The 16,147-nt window shown below is 38.4% G+C and overlaps 1 protein-coding gene across 1 annotated transcript in view; it reads right to left on the bottom strand.

The window, feature by feature from the left end:
• Positions 1-16,147, bottom strand: part of DOCK3 (dedicator of cytokinesis 3) — a 500,037-nt gene that overhangs the window by 25,781 nt on the left and 458,109 nt on the right. Inside the window, exons 40-46 of the mRNA XM_031958628.1 lie at positions 15,351-15,455; positions 8,260-8,401; positions 6,994-7,160; positions 6,731-6,817; positions 5,865-6,044; positions 4,454-4,537; positions 4,141-4,257 (exon numbers count right to left, since the gene is read on the bottom strand). Coding sequence (XP_031814488.1) covers positions 4,141-4,257; positions 4,454-4,537; positions 5,865-6,044; positions 6,731-6,817; positions 6,994-7,160; positions 8,260-8,401; positions 15,351-15,455 — 882 coding nt within the window. The remainder of the gene's footprint in view (positions 1-4,140; positions 4,258-4,453; positions 4,538-5,864; positions 6,045-6,730; positions 6,818-6,993; positions 7,161-8,259; positions 8,402-15,350; positions 15,456-16,147) is intronic.

A 16,147-nucleotide genomic window follows, 5' to 3' on the forward strand; every position in this document is an offset into this window, starting at 1 on the left:
AAGAATAGAGATAACTTCTGTCATTCTGAATATTATGCTTCCCTTCCAACTCTCTGTAGAGCATTAGCTTTGTGAATGTCAGGTTATGCTGTAGATTGTGATGGGGCTAAAACCCTCAGAGATTTGGCACATGAAGTTACCTAGTTACTCCTCTCCCATCCTGTACTTGTGAACTTGATTTTTTTGGGAACCAAGTCTATTAACAGTACACATCTATCACAATTAAACCTGATTGCTTTGGGTTCAACCCACTATTCAAAGCTTGTAGTCTTAAAACTAGAAGAAATCTTAGGGCTTCTCTAAGTTATAGGGTAATAATTTTGGAGGTGTAAGAGAACTTAGAAGTCATCTCGTCCAACTCTCTCATTTTATTGATAAGAAAATGGAAACTCAGATTTGGCAATTTCCCCCAGAGTCACAAAGGTATGAGGGGCACAGCCAGTATACTAGGGACACAGCCAGGATCTGAACTCAGGTCTCCAACTTCAAACCCTGTTTTAATCTGTCAATTTATGCCATTTTAAAACTATTCTTCTCAGCTGTGTATCTTCAAATTTGACAAGCATTCCTCCATTAAAGTTATTGATAAAATATCTGAGCAACACAGGGCCAAGAACAAATCTCTGAGGTGCTACACAGGAAGTGTCCCTCCAAACTGATACTGAATTGTCTGAATTTGTTGGTATCTCTGAAACAATTGCAGAGACTCCAGGGAAAACAAATTTCCACAAGTTTTATATGAAAGCCTAGAAAAAACGAAGGAGAAAATGAAATAAAAGCTCTGGAGAAAAGAATTAGAAGGAGAATAAATGGTTTTGAAAGGAAAAGTGATAAACCTTATCCAAATTATGAATAATACCTTACCTGCTACCAAACTAAACAGATTCCCTGAAAGTTAGAATGGACTAAATAGAAATCAATGACTCTATGAATAGATAGCAAGAAATAGCAGGAAAAAAGACTTCTTAAAAAGAAGAAACAAAATAAGATATCTGATTTTAAAAAATTGATCTGGAAAACAGAGCAGAGGAGATAATTTAAAAATTATTGGATTCCCTGAAAATCACAGTGTTAAGAAGAGCCTGGATATGTTATATTTTAAGAGATTTTAAATGAAAACTGCCCAGACCTAACAGAACTAGAAGGAAACTACAAAGACAGAAAGCATCCAGATCATCTCCTGAAAGAAAGCCCCAAAAGAATTCACAGGAATGTCATAACCAAAACCCAGGGCTTCCATGTCAAAGGAAAAATACTGCAAACATCTAGAAAGAAGTACTTCAAATCTCAATGAACCTAATTAGGACCACAGACATTTTGACTGCTTCTACTATAAATCAGTGTCCCAAAAGGCAAAAAAAGATTGACTTATAACCAAGAATAATTTAATCTGCAAAACTGAGAATAGCCTTATAGGGGAAATATATCTTTAATGAAATAGGTGGCTTTTAAACATTTCTAATATGGTAAAAAGACCAGAGCCAAGTAGGAATTTTGGAATATAATCACAAGAATCAAAAGAGACATAGAGAAGTAAATTTACTTTAGTAATTGGAAGAGCAATGTAGCAATCCCATTCTAATAGGGGGAGAAGAAACAAGTGTCCCTTCAGAGACTTAATATCTTGAAAGGGTAATGAGAAAATTTAAGTAAGAAAAACAAAAGATCTAGGGACAGATTAATTCTATTTTCACCAAAGGTGGAAAAAGAAGGAAGGACAAAAGCAATATATTGATATAGAATGGAGAAATAGAGGGGTAGAACATGCTCTATCTCATAACCGAGATGTGCAAATATGGAGGGAATGGGCACACAAATCTCATTCTTGTCTGAAATGGACAAAGAAGGGTCAAACATACACCCGCAATTTGATTTAGAAATACATCAGAGTTGTCAGAAAGAAACGAGCGGAGATGGAGGGTTAAGGGGGATGTAATGTGGGAGAGTTAAGAGAAAAAGAAGGGAATCACTGATCACCACTTCCTCACTCTTGTTCCTCTGACCATTCCTCCCTGGTATCACTTGATGGCCCCTGTGTATCCCTGTCACAACTCCTTGGAACACAAGATGACTAGATTCTTATCACTTCACTCCAAAGTATTCAGTACTCTTTCCTCCTTCTTTTCTGTCACATTTTTTTTCCATCTTCAAACCTTTTAAATGAGGAGTGTGATGGAAAGAGCATTTGATGTGAAGTCAGAAGATTTGGCTTTGGATTCTGATATTGCTATTTACTTTATGTGTGGTTGACTAAGTCACTAAATCTTTCTTGGCCTTAATTACCTAATCTGTAAGATGAAGGAGTTAGACTACATGATTTCTATGGACCCTTTCTAGGTCAAAATCGACAGTCTCAATTTTCCTGATTCTTCATATCTCTTTCCTTCCATTTCCTCCTTGAAGCTTTCTTCTCTCATCCTTTCATTCTACCTCATGCTACCATATCATCAGTAGAAAAGAAATATATTCTTCACATCTTTCATCTTTTCTTCTAGGATGGAGACCAACCTGTACATTCTGCAGAGATATGTGCTACTTGGTGCTGAAAGAAACATGCGTGGCATACTCTCTGAAGGTAACTTCAGAAATTGTTCTTATCCTTCATAGTTGCTGAAGTCAGGTATTGAGTTCTGTTTTCTTTTTGTTAGCTGTTTCCACTCACTGCTATGGAAAGTGATTTGTTATACCTGTTTGCTGGACTGAGGGATCAGTTATCAGGAACTCCAGATTGAGATTCAACTTATCTGGGATAAGCCTCCCAATGCTAACACTCAGTTGCCTTAAATTGCCATTCATTATATATATTTTTTCTCCATACTCCAGGGAAAATAAAAGCAAACAGAAACCAATCTAACTAGACCAAGATCTAGAAGATAGGAGTAAGTAATAAATATTTGCTGAATTTAATTTAATTTAGTTATCTATCTTGTTTCTTCTAGACCAAGAATTTCATATAGTTATTTCTCTGTACCTTGTTCCTCGTTATTTGCTATTTAAAGTGAGCTTTTAGAATAATATCTAAAGCTTCTTGACCTCCTATTCCTGTAGAAATGAATAACTGCCATTTAGAGCAGTTGAAATGATTGTGTGTGCGTGTGTGTGTGTGTGTGTGTGTGTATGTCTGTGTATGCATGTGTGAGAATCTGTGAGCCATCCTGCCATTTAACTGCAACTTCCTTATATCTTTTGATTTAATTTATTACGAGAATGCCAATATTGATATGAATAAACTTCTCCAGGAAAAGCTTAATTTTCAGATCACTGGAGCTCGTATTCAGAGTGTTCAGTGGTCTCAGGGTCCTACTCTGTGTGACCCCATTTGGGTTATTTTTGGCAGAATTACGTGACTTACCCACAGTCACAAAGCTAGTAAGTGGCTGATGGTCTTTTTAACTCCAGATCTGGAGCTCTATTCACTGAGCCACCGAACTGCCCCATATTTAGAGTACCAACAATGAAGTGGATGTTTCTAGATTCACTGAGAATGGTGTGATTGTCGGCACTATTTCCTCTGTCAGCATTAATTCATCATCACTAATAAGAATGAAAGGAAGCTGCACAGAACCGAGGACACTTGAATGTTTTCTTTGTCTCATGGCTGGCCACAGCCAAATAGTTCATGAATCTCTCGGTACTCCATCCTCTTGGGGATGGTCCTCAGATAGCAGACATGGTCTGTTGGTGGGACCATGTCAGAACCCTTTCTAGCACGGACAGAGCTTGTATTCTACAGGGGATGTCTTTGAGAATTTAAGTTTCTGCCATACTATAATGACGAATTGAAGTAGGACTTTCATGGAGGTTCTGATTAATGAAGAGTCTTCACTCAGATGCCTGGAGGAGAAGGTACTGACATTAACTGTTGTCTGTCAGCCAAAACATCAAATAATATGCCCAATCAAGGCATCCATTTTTGCAAAGGCAAAGCCTACTTATTGATAACTGTCAACCACTTATTTTTCTCTTATCTTTCTCTTTTAGTGTTACTTCTCATTTTCATTTTCTGCTGCGTATCTATTATAGGATAAGTATTCATGAGGAGATGAGTTTTTCATTATTCTTTATCTCTGAATTTGATGGGACTGGTTATGATCATGCATTTAAATTTCTCAAGACAACTGAATTAAGAGATTATCTTACATGGTAGAGACTGGCTCGCATCATTTGGAATTGATCAATTAGCTTCTTATGTAGAGGGCGCATTTCTGGATGAACAAACTTCTCATGAACTGCTAGGCCCACCCCAAGGACATGGACCTATGTCAAACAAGATGAAAACAAAAGTAGTGAACCATTCTGTGAAGCAGGGAAGCTGTCCTCCAAAAGCATGCAGTGACCATCCACCTTCCCAATTTCCCAGTTAGGTCATGTTTGTTCTTTAGCACTGGCCTAATGTAACTGTGATTGAATCAGCTGGACTCATCTTCCTTTCCGGTGATATGCTGAGAGGTACCTGTTCCTGCATGAGCTCCTTGAGTTGTGTGATTTTCTCTGCATCCCCTGGGTGCTTGGTAATATAATCTTTATCAAAGAAAGCCTGCAGGAGGATGGAGAGACAGTAGTGAGTGACAACATCTAACAGGAAGAATCCCCTCCTGTCTCCTTTCCATATCCTTACATCTCCCCCCAACTTAGTTCTGGGTCAAAGAGTTTTAACTGGCAAGGTTTGTGGAAACATTAAATCAATCAATAAAGGATGCTCCAATCTTTAGTCTAGCCTTATAGCCTCCAGGGAAACAGAGAAGTGTACTCTCACGGCAAACTTTGCCAGAAAATACAATTGGAAAGTCAGTTGAGATACTTGACAGAAACACTTATCGGAAAGTCCTAGCAGTGATTTTCCCTTTTGGCTTAGGAGCTCTAAGCTCTGAGGCTTCTTCTCCTCCTTGTTTAAACCTCCCCCACCCAGTGGGGTTCCTTTTAGATTCTTGGCCAACAAAAATGGAAGGGCTCTTCTGAGCCTGTCAAGGCCGTTCCTCTGTCAGTCTGAGTGATCACTGTTTGATAGCACGAGGCATTTTGTGGCAGGTCCGGCTGGCCTTTGGAACGCATAGCCAAGACGGGAAACCAGACATTGGGCTCCCTCACAAACAGGGTAACAGACTACTACTGTGCTGGCTCTGCTTCCCGTGTGCCTCTTGGAGGCCATTTAACATTCTTCCATGACTAAATGGTTTGCCAAGTTGTCAAAGAGGAGTGAAAAAAAATAAAACAATCTACCCCGAGGACTGAAAGTCCTTTCCTATGACCTGCTCTGCATGCTACAGCAAACAAAGAAGGATGGGGCAGATTATGTGGGGGAAGGTCAGCCTTTGGGGGCTACGCTCTCGCCGGACAGCTCTGCAGCTATCTTTGAGTATCTGGCAAGGGCAAGTTCCTAAGTCTTTGAGGCAGAGAAATAATTAGCCAAGAAATGGCTTAATTAAAACTATTTCTATTCTTGAATTATTGTTGAATTGAATAGCTAACAAGGATACCATTTCAGGGACTACACTTTGACTAGTAAGGCCTTTCCTGACCTAGTTTCTCCTTTTCACCTCCTGTGGTTATTGGCTTCCTTCTTTTATTAATCTGTTTTTACCTTGATTTGACTTTGTACATATTTATACAAGTACAGTTTGCTTCCTCCAATAGAATGTGACAAGAATTGTTTAGGTAAGTACTATGTACTCATAAATCTAACAAGTGACTACTGATTAGCAGGAAGACTGGATAAAGCCTGACCTAAGTCGGATTACTAGTGTGATGATATAAAATAATTTTTACTTCTTTCTTGAGTCTGCCTGGATTTGATGCTTCTGGCACAATTTATCACTATCATGCATAAGAGCATCGGGGAGAACTAATTCCTACAGACTGCTCACCTCCTGGTAGCGGGCAATACCACCGTTCACAGCGGCATCTATGACTCCGTTCAGGCACATGCTGAGCAGGTTAATATTACCATGCATTTGTTTGTGCTGATACTGGCTGATCAGCGTCCGAAGCTCCTGGTTCTTGTTCTCAACAACCTGTATGGCATTTTCCAAAGGGCTCACTTCAACCTAGAAAGCACACAGAACATAGATTCATCCTCTTGACATTGTGTAGACCCCAAACCTGAGAACCAACATGGAATCTTAGAGGTTATCCTGAACAACTCCTTGCCCAGTGTAAGAATTCTCCCATTCTAAAAACCCCGATGAGTGGTCGTCCACACTGTGCTTGAATATTTAACATGGGCAGTTCATTACCTCTCAGTGTAGCCCATTCCATTTTAGGAAAGCTCGAATTATTTCTTTAGTTGTTCCCAATGTCATAGAGGAAAAGTTATTTGTTTCTTAAGTCTAGTTGGTACTGAGAAGCAAATTGGTTGGTCATACCTGTCTTTTTAGTGGCAACATCTGGAAAAACTTGAATTTAAGCCTCATCTCTGCAGTTATTTTGGAACATTATGGCATTTTACATCTTCAAACATTAACCACTTTTCCCTTTCAATTTGTAGGAATTTGCAAGTAAGCTTTTTTAAAATGAAAACTTAGCATGAGCAAGCACACCGATTCACCATCACTATTTTATGTAAACAAATTTATATGCTCATAGATTCCCCAGTACCTTATCCCTGAATTACATTTGTTCAATACAAAAACACCTTGCCTCAACAAGCTAGCAGCAATGACTGGGATGCTGATGCTTGGAAAGAAACTATATCACCCACTGAAACCCCACTACAAGGCAACCCATCATTTACCAGCTCTCTTCTCTCTACTTCAAACCATCGAGAGATTCCAGGCAAACTGTGGGTCAGGGTCAGAGTGGTACGCTCAATCCACAGACTCTGCAGAGGACACAGGAAGGCAGATTGAATACACCCTGGGCTCAATCCAATGGAATCCACATCTTATTAACAACATTTTACCAAGGAGTCTGAGTGATCCCAACCTCTTGAAAACCGGGGGATTGTCCCTAGTGATCAACTGAATATATCCTGACCTTGTTCCTGATCCTTCCTACCTTGAATTCATTGTCCTTGTCCTTCGGACCTTTGTGGAAAGGTCTGTCATACCGGAACTTCTTAACATTATTGACCCGATAAAAGCTTTTAATTCGATCAGGTACTCGATCCATCTGAAGGACATCTACATAATCTGGAATTGGTGTCACTGCATAGATTTGCAGATCTGAGAAAGGTGAAGTTCAAGGAAACACAGACTTTATGGAGATCAACTTTTCACTGCCACCATTGAAAGAAGAAATATTTAGGGGCATTCAGTCTGGGCTGCTTCCTTTTGTTACAATAAATTTGCCTTTGAAGGCAAAGAAGTATATTTCCCTTGCTCTCCATCCTCTCTCCACAGGCTTTCTGGGTCCATAGCTAAGTGTAGAAAAGCCTCAAGAATGGCAAAAACCAACGACTTCTGCCCAAAGTTTTTACGTTCTTGGCAATTTTGATATGATGAATTAGACTTCTAGTGACCACCCATTCCACTCAAGTTAATAATGGTGATATGCTTTCCAGTATATTTTAAGAAGAAAGAGTGAAAATGGAGAAAATGTTGAGACATGGAGGAGAGGAAATGGAGAGTAAGTCTTCTTTTAAATTGTTGGTAAACTGTTTTTACTGGCAAGCAACCTTAAAGCAAAATACTGTTTGGAGTCCTTGCTGGTAAAATACCAGATGGGAGGACACTTGCCCTGCCTTCTCTGGAAAAAACCTGCCACAATTTTATCAACTGCCATCTGGCTCTCTCCACAGAGGCTGCTAAACAGTGTTACTGTGTCTGCTGCATGTTCATTCATACCGAAGATTTTCACCATAGGGACAGAACCCTACAACTACCAATCTGCCTTGAAAAGGATGGTGAAGAAATCCTCACAAACAGGAGTGGGAGGAGAATAATTGGTGAAGATGCTGGCTGGATCCATGACCCACATTGCAAAGTGCTCTCTCCTGGCCAACTGGGTGGGTAACTTAGAAAGACAGAGTATGGATGAAATGACTGACTGGTCAGTCATAAAGGTAAAGGCCAAGATTTTTTGCCCAGACATAGCAATGATCATCCATTTTCTCGGATGTTGAGCAGCTACCCAGGGCTAAGACACTGCTGACATCTTTTCAGTGTGAGACACAATTGTGTCAAATGGGAAGTTTGATTAATATTAAGTACACGGGCCGCAAACTTGTGTTAGATCGTCCAAACTAGAGAGCAGTAGAAAGAACTAAGCCCTGGTTTCCCAGTAACTAATAGCAGCATTTTACTTCTTGGGTTCAAAGGATACACTGGGCATCACATTGCAAGATGGAGTCGTCTGGGTGGTTGGGGTGCTGCATGGCGATGGCATGAGGGAACTCGCTCAGCATCCTCTGTTGAAAGGCTTCCAGCCTCTCATAGTCGTGGCCCCGACACACATACTCCTTATTCTATAAAAAACAACAACAACACAGGAATAAGTCCTTTTGCTTCTCTGAAATGTTTCCTTTCATCCCGAAGCCTTTCATTAGCAGAGAAGTCCTTTGTAAATGGATCAGTATCTCACACAATTCCCCCACTAAACCTCACAGATCTAGAGTTAAAAGGGATCAAAGAGCTCATCTAGTCCAATGCCATCATTTTAGAGATGAAAAAACAGGCCCACAGAAATTGCACAGCTCGCAGAAGGCTACAGAGTTACTAAGTGGCAGATGGGAGACTTGTGCCTGGGTTGTCTGGCTACAGATCCAGGGCTTCTTTTACTACACAATCCTGCCCATCTCACATATACTATTAAACTTCAATCAAAATGAACTGATTGCCATTTTCTGAACATGTTCTTGGAGCAGCTTGATGATGAGTGGATAGAGCACTTAAATTAGGGAGACTCATGAGTTTAAATCTAGTCTCAGACATATACTAATTAATCTGTGTGACTCTGAATACATCGCATACCCCTGTTTGCCTCAGTTTCCTCATCTGAAAATGAGCTGGAGAAGAAAATGACAAACTACTCTAATATCTTTGCCAAAAAATCTTAAATGGGATCACAGAGAGTCGGAACTAAACTAAAATGACTGAGTAACTATAACACCAACATGTTCTATGCCTTCCTGCCTCCATGATTTTGTTTACCTCATTCATTCTCTATGTCTGCTCTTCTCTTTCATTATCCATGGCTTCCTGAAACTTTTCTTGATCCTCCCATGAGAACTTGGTATCTTTTCCTGAGCTATCCCTACCTTTGCCCCATCTCACCCCACGTTTCCCAGTACTTTGTACCACTCTTCTATACTTATTACAAGCTGCTTTTTGGGAGAGTTATTTTTAATTTTATTATTTCCTCTATCATACTGCAAGCTTCTTAGAGACATTACGATGCTTTATCCATTCTTCTTCCCCTCAGTGCTGGGCACAGAACATAGGGGTACTTAACAAATGAATAACTCAATGAACAAACCATCACTGTTTTAATAAATGCTTCTTTTGGCATTGCATCTTATCAAGTGGCCCTGGCTTGCAGACACGGTTTCATCTTGTTCATTTTGGAAGATGGAGAGGGCTCTTTCTCCTTGTGTTACTTAGGGTCATAGGAAATTAGTTAAGTAACGATTTCTTCAGAGCCAAGGAATGTGCTTCCAAGACCATGTCACAACAATGAGAGATTCATAGAATCTCAGAGTTGGAAGGGAGCTGGGGGGAAGTCATCCAGTTCAACCTAGAGTTATACAGAAATCCGTTTTGACAACATCTCTAACAAGTGGCCATCTAGGATTCCCTTGAAGATCTCCAATAATAGGGAGTTTATTATTAGGCAGACCAAATCTCCTTTTGGACATTTTCCCTAATATGAAGCAGAAATCTCTATCTCCAACTTCTATTCATTATTTTTAGATCTGCCTTCTTCGTTCAAGTAAAAGAAATTTAATCTCTTTTTTACATGAAAAGTTTTCAGAAACTATTATATCCCTTAGGAGCAATATAAACAATTTCCTATTCTTCAGGCTATATACTTCCATATTCTTTCAAGCAATCCAGATATGGCATGATATTGAGCCTATTCCAAATTGGTTGCCTTACTCTGAATGGGCTCTAATTTGTCAAGGTTTTTCCTAAAATTTTCCTAAAAAATTTTTTTTCCCAAATTTCCTAAAGTATCTTAACTATCTCTCAGTTTGCCACTTCTTTCAGAAGTCTCCCCAAAACAGGAGGGATCTTGCTAAGGCAGGAACCAGTCAGATATTAATCTAGAATCTTACAAATATTTTACAGAAGACATTTCCCAAACCAGCCATTTAGGAGATGTTCTCTTGTGATACTCTTAACCTTGTCAGGACATAGAATATCCAAACATTTGTCATTTTCACTCAGAGAAAAAGGAAGAATTATTGAAAAGGTGGATCTAGATGACTAAAATGATTAGAATGGAATAAGAAAGAAGAGGAAAATGATGAGGTCGGGAGAAAAGCAGCTCAATATATCACTGAAACATAAATGAACAGTAAAGTTCGCAAAGCTCTTGCCTGATGAATAGACTGCTTCTCTGATTCCTTCTGGAACTTGAAGCTAAAGAAGTTGCACAGTCAATCCTTTCACAGTTATTCACATCACAGATATATTCTAACCCTCCAGCAGGTACTCTTTAATGAGGCTAAATAAGATAACCAGAGATTCCTTCCCTCTGCCCCTTCTCGAGGGAAAAGATGGTTTTGTTTGTTTCTAAAGGAACAGATAAGTGTATTTAAAAGGAGAAGGGAGGCAGAGAGTTTGTAGGAACCAAGCTGATGGCACGAAAATAATGGGTTACGTTTGTTCCTGGTGATGCGAATGGCAAAGGGTTCACATGGAGCTCCATGGATAATGTATGAGAAACAGGCGGACACATTTTCTAACCTTGGAACCATCAGTCACACGTCTACACTCTAGAGAGCTCCAGTGCTTCACAGGCAGAAAATCTGAGCAAGTGCTGCGGTTTTCACTGCACATTCAAAATGCAGAAAGTATGTTCTCTGTGTGACATATGTCTTATGCTGTAACATCAATCCTAGAAGCTGATGAAATGGAGATACAGGGTGTGCTAAGACCAAGGAGATGTATATGCACCATCCAGAATCCCTGGCTTTCATTTGGCTTGGAGAGGCTCTGGCTGGAGCCTGGGTCTTCTGACATGGTTTGCTGAGAGAATGTGAGGTATCTTAATCATGTATAGATTCTCTCAAAGCAGATCTGCATGTCCTTATAAACAATAATTCACTAAAAGTGGTTTCCAGATGGACATAACCCAGATTCACCCTGGGGTCTGCACTGCACAAAATTAAACAAGCCCTGAGAAATGGATTTGTCACACTTAAGTGAGCCTGAGTAGTGTGGAAGCCAGGCTGGGCTATGAGAAACAGATGAATCAGAGCTTTGAAATGGCCAACAGTCTGAAATTTCTGAGTAAAATTTGGTTTCTAGTATATAAATTGTGGTGCTAAACATGAAGAAATAAGTGCTAACTAAGCACATTTTTAAAATAGTTTACAAGTTTTCAATTACATGTGAAGACAATTTTTAAGCATCCATCTTAACAAGATTTTGAGTTCCAAATTTTTCTCCCTGCCTCCCTGCCTCTTCTTCTTCTTCCTAAAATGGTAGGCAATGTGAAAAAGGTCATCAAGCATGTTTGTAAAAAAATAAACAAACAAGCAAAACCCAAAAATGATGAAAGCTGAGATGAGGGACTAGAATCTATTTTGTTGGGATTTCTGGGTAAGTTTGTTGTTTGAAATACATCTTCACTTAATCTTCCTTTTCACTGATCTACATCTCCATTGTTATCCTCTGATCTATTCTGATGCTCAGAGCTAAATAGACCATTTCAGAAATTTTTGTACACGATGGTCATTAGAATGAAAGGGGAGGTGAAGTTCTTCTGTTACTTTATTAATTCTTGCCCTCTCTGCTATTAGGAACACGCTGTGGAATATAATTAGAGCATTACTGAGGATTACAATTAGATATGATGTGCTGGCTGTCACTGTCAATAGCACCAGTAGCCAGGATAACTCTCCTGCTAGTTAGCCATCCAAGAAATGTGGTTACATTGTTTTTTTGAAATGTAGTAAGAATTATTGCTAACAAAAGACCAGCTTCACTGTGGATCCAGAAGCTCTTCTATAAGAATAACCAATACTCTTTTGCTTATTGACTAAAACTTTTCTCCTAAAAAATGCAAACCCCAAATAAATTATCCCAAGGGATAATTCTTAGTTGAATCTCTCAGTTATAGGAAATTTTTCATCTTTCTGGGCAGAGAGCTTGATCTGAAAGAGGAAAGCTTAAACTTGAAGGCAGTGAGACTAATATCTGATGTCAATGGGACTGACTCTATAATATAAGCCTCTGAGAACCTGTTCCTGCTGTCTGCCTTGTTTGAGAAGAACCAGACTGTCTTCTGGACCAGTGTTCTTCAGACTTAATGGATTATTCACAAGGGTGTGTTGGAGGCAGCCTAAACAACATTGTTAAATTTGTCTGTCAGAATTCAGCATTCACTACAGGCTAGGGTTTCATTGATTGTTTGGTTGATTGCCTAGACTTAAGAAAGTATTAATAGTGCAGATTGAACTTTTAAGTGCACTATATGCTTTTTTTTCTTTTATAGAGAGTATGGTTGTTAAACATTTATGAGCACACCCCTGATGACACATATTTATCAATAAAATATTCTTGAAAATATACTTCCAATATATGTATATTTATTTATAAATTATATACATATATATACACTACTATTAGGTATATTATAAAGCATTTATAAAACATGAATTAAAAATGAATAAAATATTTGAAAATTTATTTTACTTAGTAACAATACAAAATTTTCTATCACTAAAATTTACACACACATATAATTTAGCAAGAGCTATGTGAATGAACTCTTGTGGTTCTTTGGTCATTTGAGTCATGTCTAACTCTTTGTGATCCCATGTGAGGTTTTCTTGACAGAGAGAATGTAGTGATTGGCCTTTTCTTTCTCCAGCTCATTTTATAGATGAGGAAACTGAGGCAAACAAAGTTAAATGAATTACTTGGGGTCACACAGCTAGTAAGTATCTGAAACTAGATTTGAACACAGGAAGTTGAGTTTTTCTGACTTCAAGCCAGGCACTATGTACACTATGGTGCCTCCATGTGCTTGAATAGGGGAAGGAACAGGGCCAGGACCTGCGATTTCATTGGTGCAGGGAACTCTCTCTATCATTGCAGGCTAGCAGAATTTTTTTTTGGTATCATCATCCTGTAGAGTTGCCTACATCATCAGGAAGGTGACTTGCCCAGAGTCATACAGCCAAGAGGTATCAAAAAGCAGGTTTTCCTGATTTCAAAGCCAATTCTTTATATGATGCTGCTTCCATGACCTTTTATGACTGGATATGTTTTATTATTTTGGAAATTTCTGATTAATGCTTTATGATACAGTGATTTGAAGGTCTGGTCCACATCCAGTTTATCTAAAAAGCCCCAAACACCTTACAAAGCAATGCAGAAGTCAATGGAAAACCTATAGCATTAACTACGCTTACTAAATTATCATATTCATTTTTTCATTCCCTTGGCACTCCTCTCCATAAAAAGGTTTTTGTTGAAATTTGGCTAGTAGACTTCCATTTGCTCTGATGTAAATCAGTTGTTCTTATAAACTAATTGAAAGGTTTTGCATTTTTATCTTTCTAAAGAAAGAGTTCAAAACACACAAGGCCTTTATTTGTAATAACTTTTACATTGGTCACAAAATTCTATTTCCATATTTTGAAAACATGCAGATCTCTTTTAGAGGCAGCTTATTAAAGTGGGCCAAAGCATTGGGCTGGGAGTCAGGCTCAAATCCTGCTTCTGATAATTACTGTGTGATCTGAAACAAGTCACTTAACCTCTCTTACTCTCAATATCCCCATTTGTAAAATGATGAGTGTAGACCAGTGGCTTCAATAGTCTCTTCACACTCTAAATTTATGTTTTTAGGATAAAATATTTTATAGGTGATGCATTTACATATTTTGTGGCAATGAAAGCTTAGTTTTTAAACGTTGCTATTGTTGATGGCTTATTACTATTTTTGCTAGGATTTCAAGACAAATTATAAGAGGGAGGTTTAACGATCATGATAGTGGATGCAATTCTACATTTCAAATCAACTTGCTAATTTCAAAATTTGTTGGCTGACTTCTGCTAGTTTTGATTAGATGGTCAATGTTTCTGGTTTGTAGTTCACTCAGTGACTTATACTTACATTATTCATGATTTCTTAGCAGGAAAAATTCAAAGTCCCTTGTTCGTTTGGTGAAAGCTAATTTAGCTAAAACTAGATAATACAATCCATAAATCCATTTAACCAGACATGTTTAAATTGCACCTCATTGCAAGATGCTTAAAGTTAATCAAGTGAGAATACCACTATCAATCCTTCCATGTTATGGAATTCTTGCTTTTACATTAGGAAACCTCACATAACTTACATGAGCATCTGACATGTAGATCAAGTGAAATGTCAGGACAAATATTGAAATTAAATATTAGCGAAGTTTAATTTTTTAAAAAATAAAATAAATATAAGTAGAAGTTATAATATTATCTTCCCACATCCCAATGGATTGTCTTGCACATCTCCCACTTTGGAGAACACTATTTGTGACCATTAACAAGAACAAAGCCACCATACACAAATTGCTACTCAGATGTGGTGCTGAATAGGGAAGACGGGCTGTCAGATTACTGCCAACAGCACCAAGTCTGTTATTAGTTAGGTTTTCTTTTATATTCTAGTTCTATCTTCTAAGAGAAAGTAAAGAAGACCATGGATGGCCAAAAGACGCCTTCCAAACTGAAACCTACCCTAGTTCACTGCATGCTGGTTACTCATAAGGTCAATTCCATTGATTTATTGTGTTGCCTTGCACCTGCAGGTCCCAGAGGACCCAGAATGCGTCTTTGTGGTGGGCTGTAGAGCACCTCTCATATTCTCAGTTTCCAAGAAACATACATTTCTGAAGGTCCTAGGCAAAAGACTTTAAGACTTGGAAGGTTTTCCAAGTTTGGATACCAGATTATTCTCATGTATTTACTCAGTGATTTAAAACTTGCCTCCTAAGGTTTCAGTTGATTTGGTGACATAACAACCTTTGTAAGTTCCTGAGAGTAACACAAAAGTATGGAATTAAACCAACCAATATGAGAAAAACCAGATCAGTGGAGATGATCCCACTTGCCTTTCATTCATCTTGATGCCTTCTAAGCAAATGAGGACCAGAATTTTGTAGAAGTAATGAAGTAGGGAATGAGGCTTAATAAAATTTGTGTTTTGATCAAATTATTGAGAAATACTTTAAGCTCTAGTGAGACTCTGTATTTACTTACCCGGAGGAAGAAAGGGAACTTTCTTCCATAGAAACCAACTCTGAAGAACTCAGGTTCCAGACGTTGTTGCTCCATAATGTTATCATAGTAGGTGGCTTCCATTTTCTGTGAATGGAAAATGAATGAGTTTCACATATACTGAACAAACCATCCGTTTGCAAGTCTTGGTGTACAACCAGTTTTTATAGCACAAAATCTTTAGTATCTTTGGAAGGAAGTACATCAGTCACACCTCACACAGAATAATAGCTCACAATTCCACAGGATTTTTACACAAGTGCTTTTCCCTTTGAGGACTGATGTTAGGTAGTAGAATACAGGTCATCCATAATCTTAGATGAAGTCATCCTTATCCTGCTTGGTCCTTGGCTGCTCACACAGCTCAGCCCATATGGAAAAAAGAACAGTACCAGGAAACAGAAACAGAAATTATTTGATAGCTGTATAGTTTGAAATGACTTTCTAAATAAAACTGTTTTTAACCTCAGAAGGCTGATTTATGTACTGTGATTTATAGTTTTTCTGTTCACACGACAGTAGGAGAGATGATCTAATCTAATCTGTCCTAATTTCAGACACAGAAAAACTAACACTAACCATGTTGGTGGACAACGCATGTCAAAATCTTGGTTCTTTCATCATCACCCAATTCTCCAGGTTTTCTATACTAAATGCACAATTCATTGTTTAAACTAAATCCAAATCCTAGAATTTCCCTTCTTAGGACCAAAGGGCCTGAAAGGTAGAAGGAGTTGCAGACTTCTATTCTAATCTTAGCTTCTGCTGGCCTACATTTG

Source organism: Sarcophilus harrisii, chromosome 1 (assembly GCF_902635505.1).
Source record: "Sarcophilus harrisii chromosome 1, mSarHar1.11, whole genome shotgun sequence".
Taxonomy (NCBI): Eukaryota; Metazoa; Chordata; class Mammalia; order Dasyuromorphia; family Dasyuridae; genus Sarcophilus; species Sarcophilus harrisii.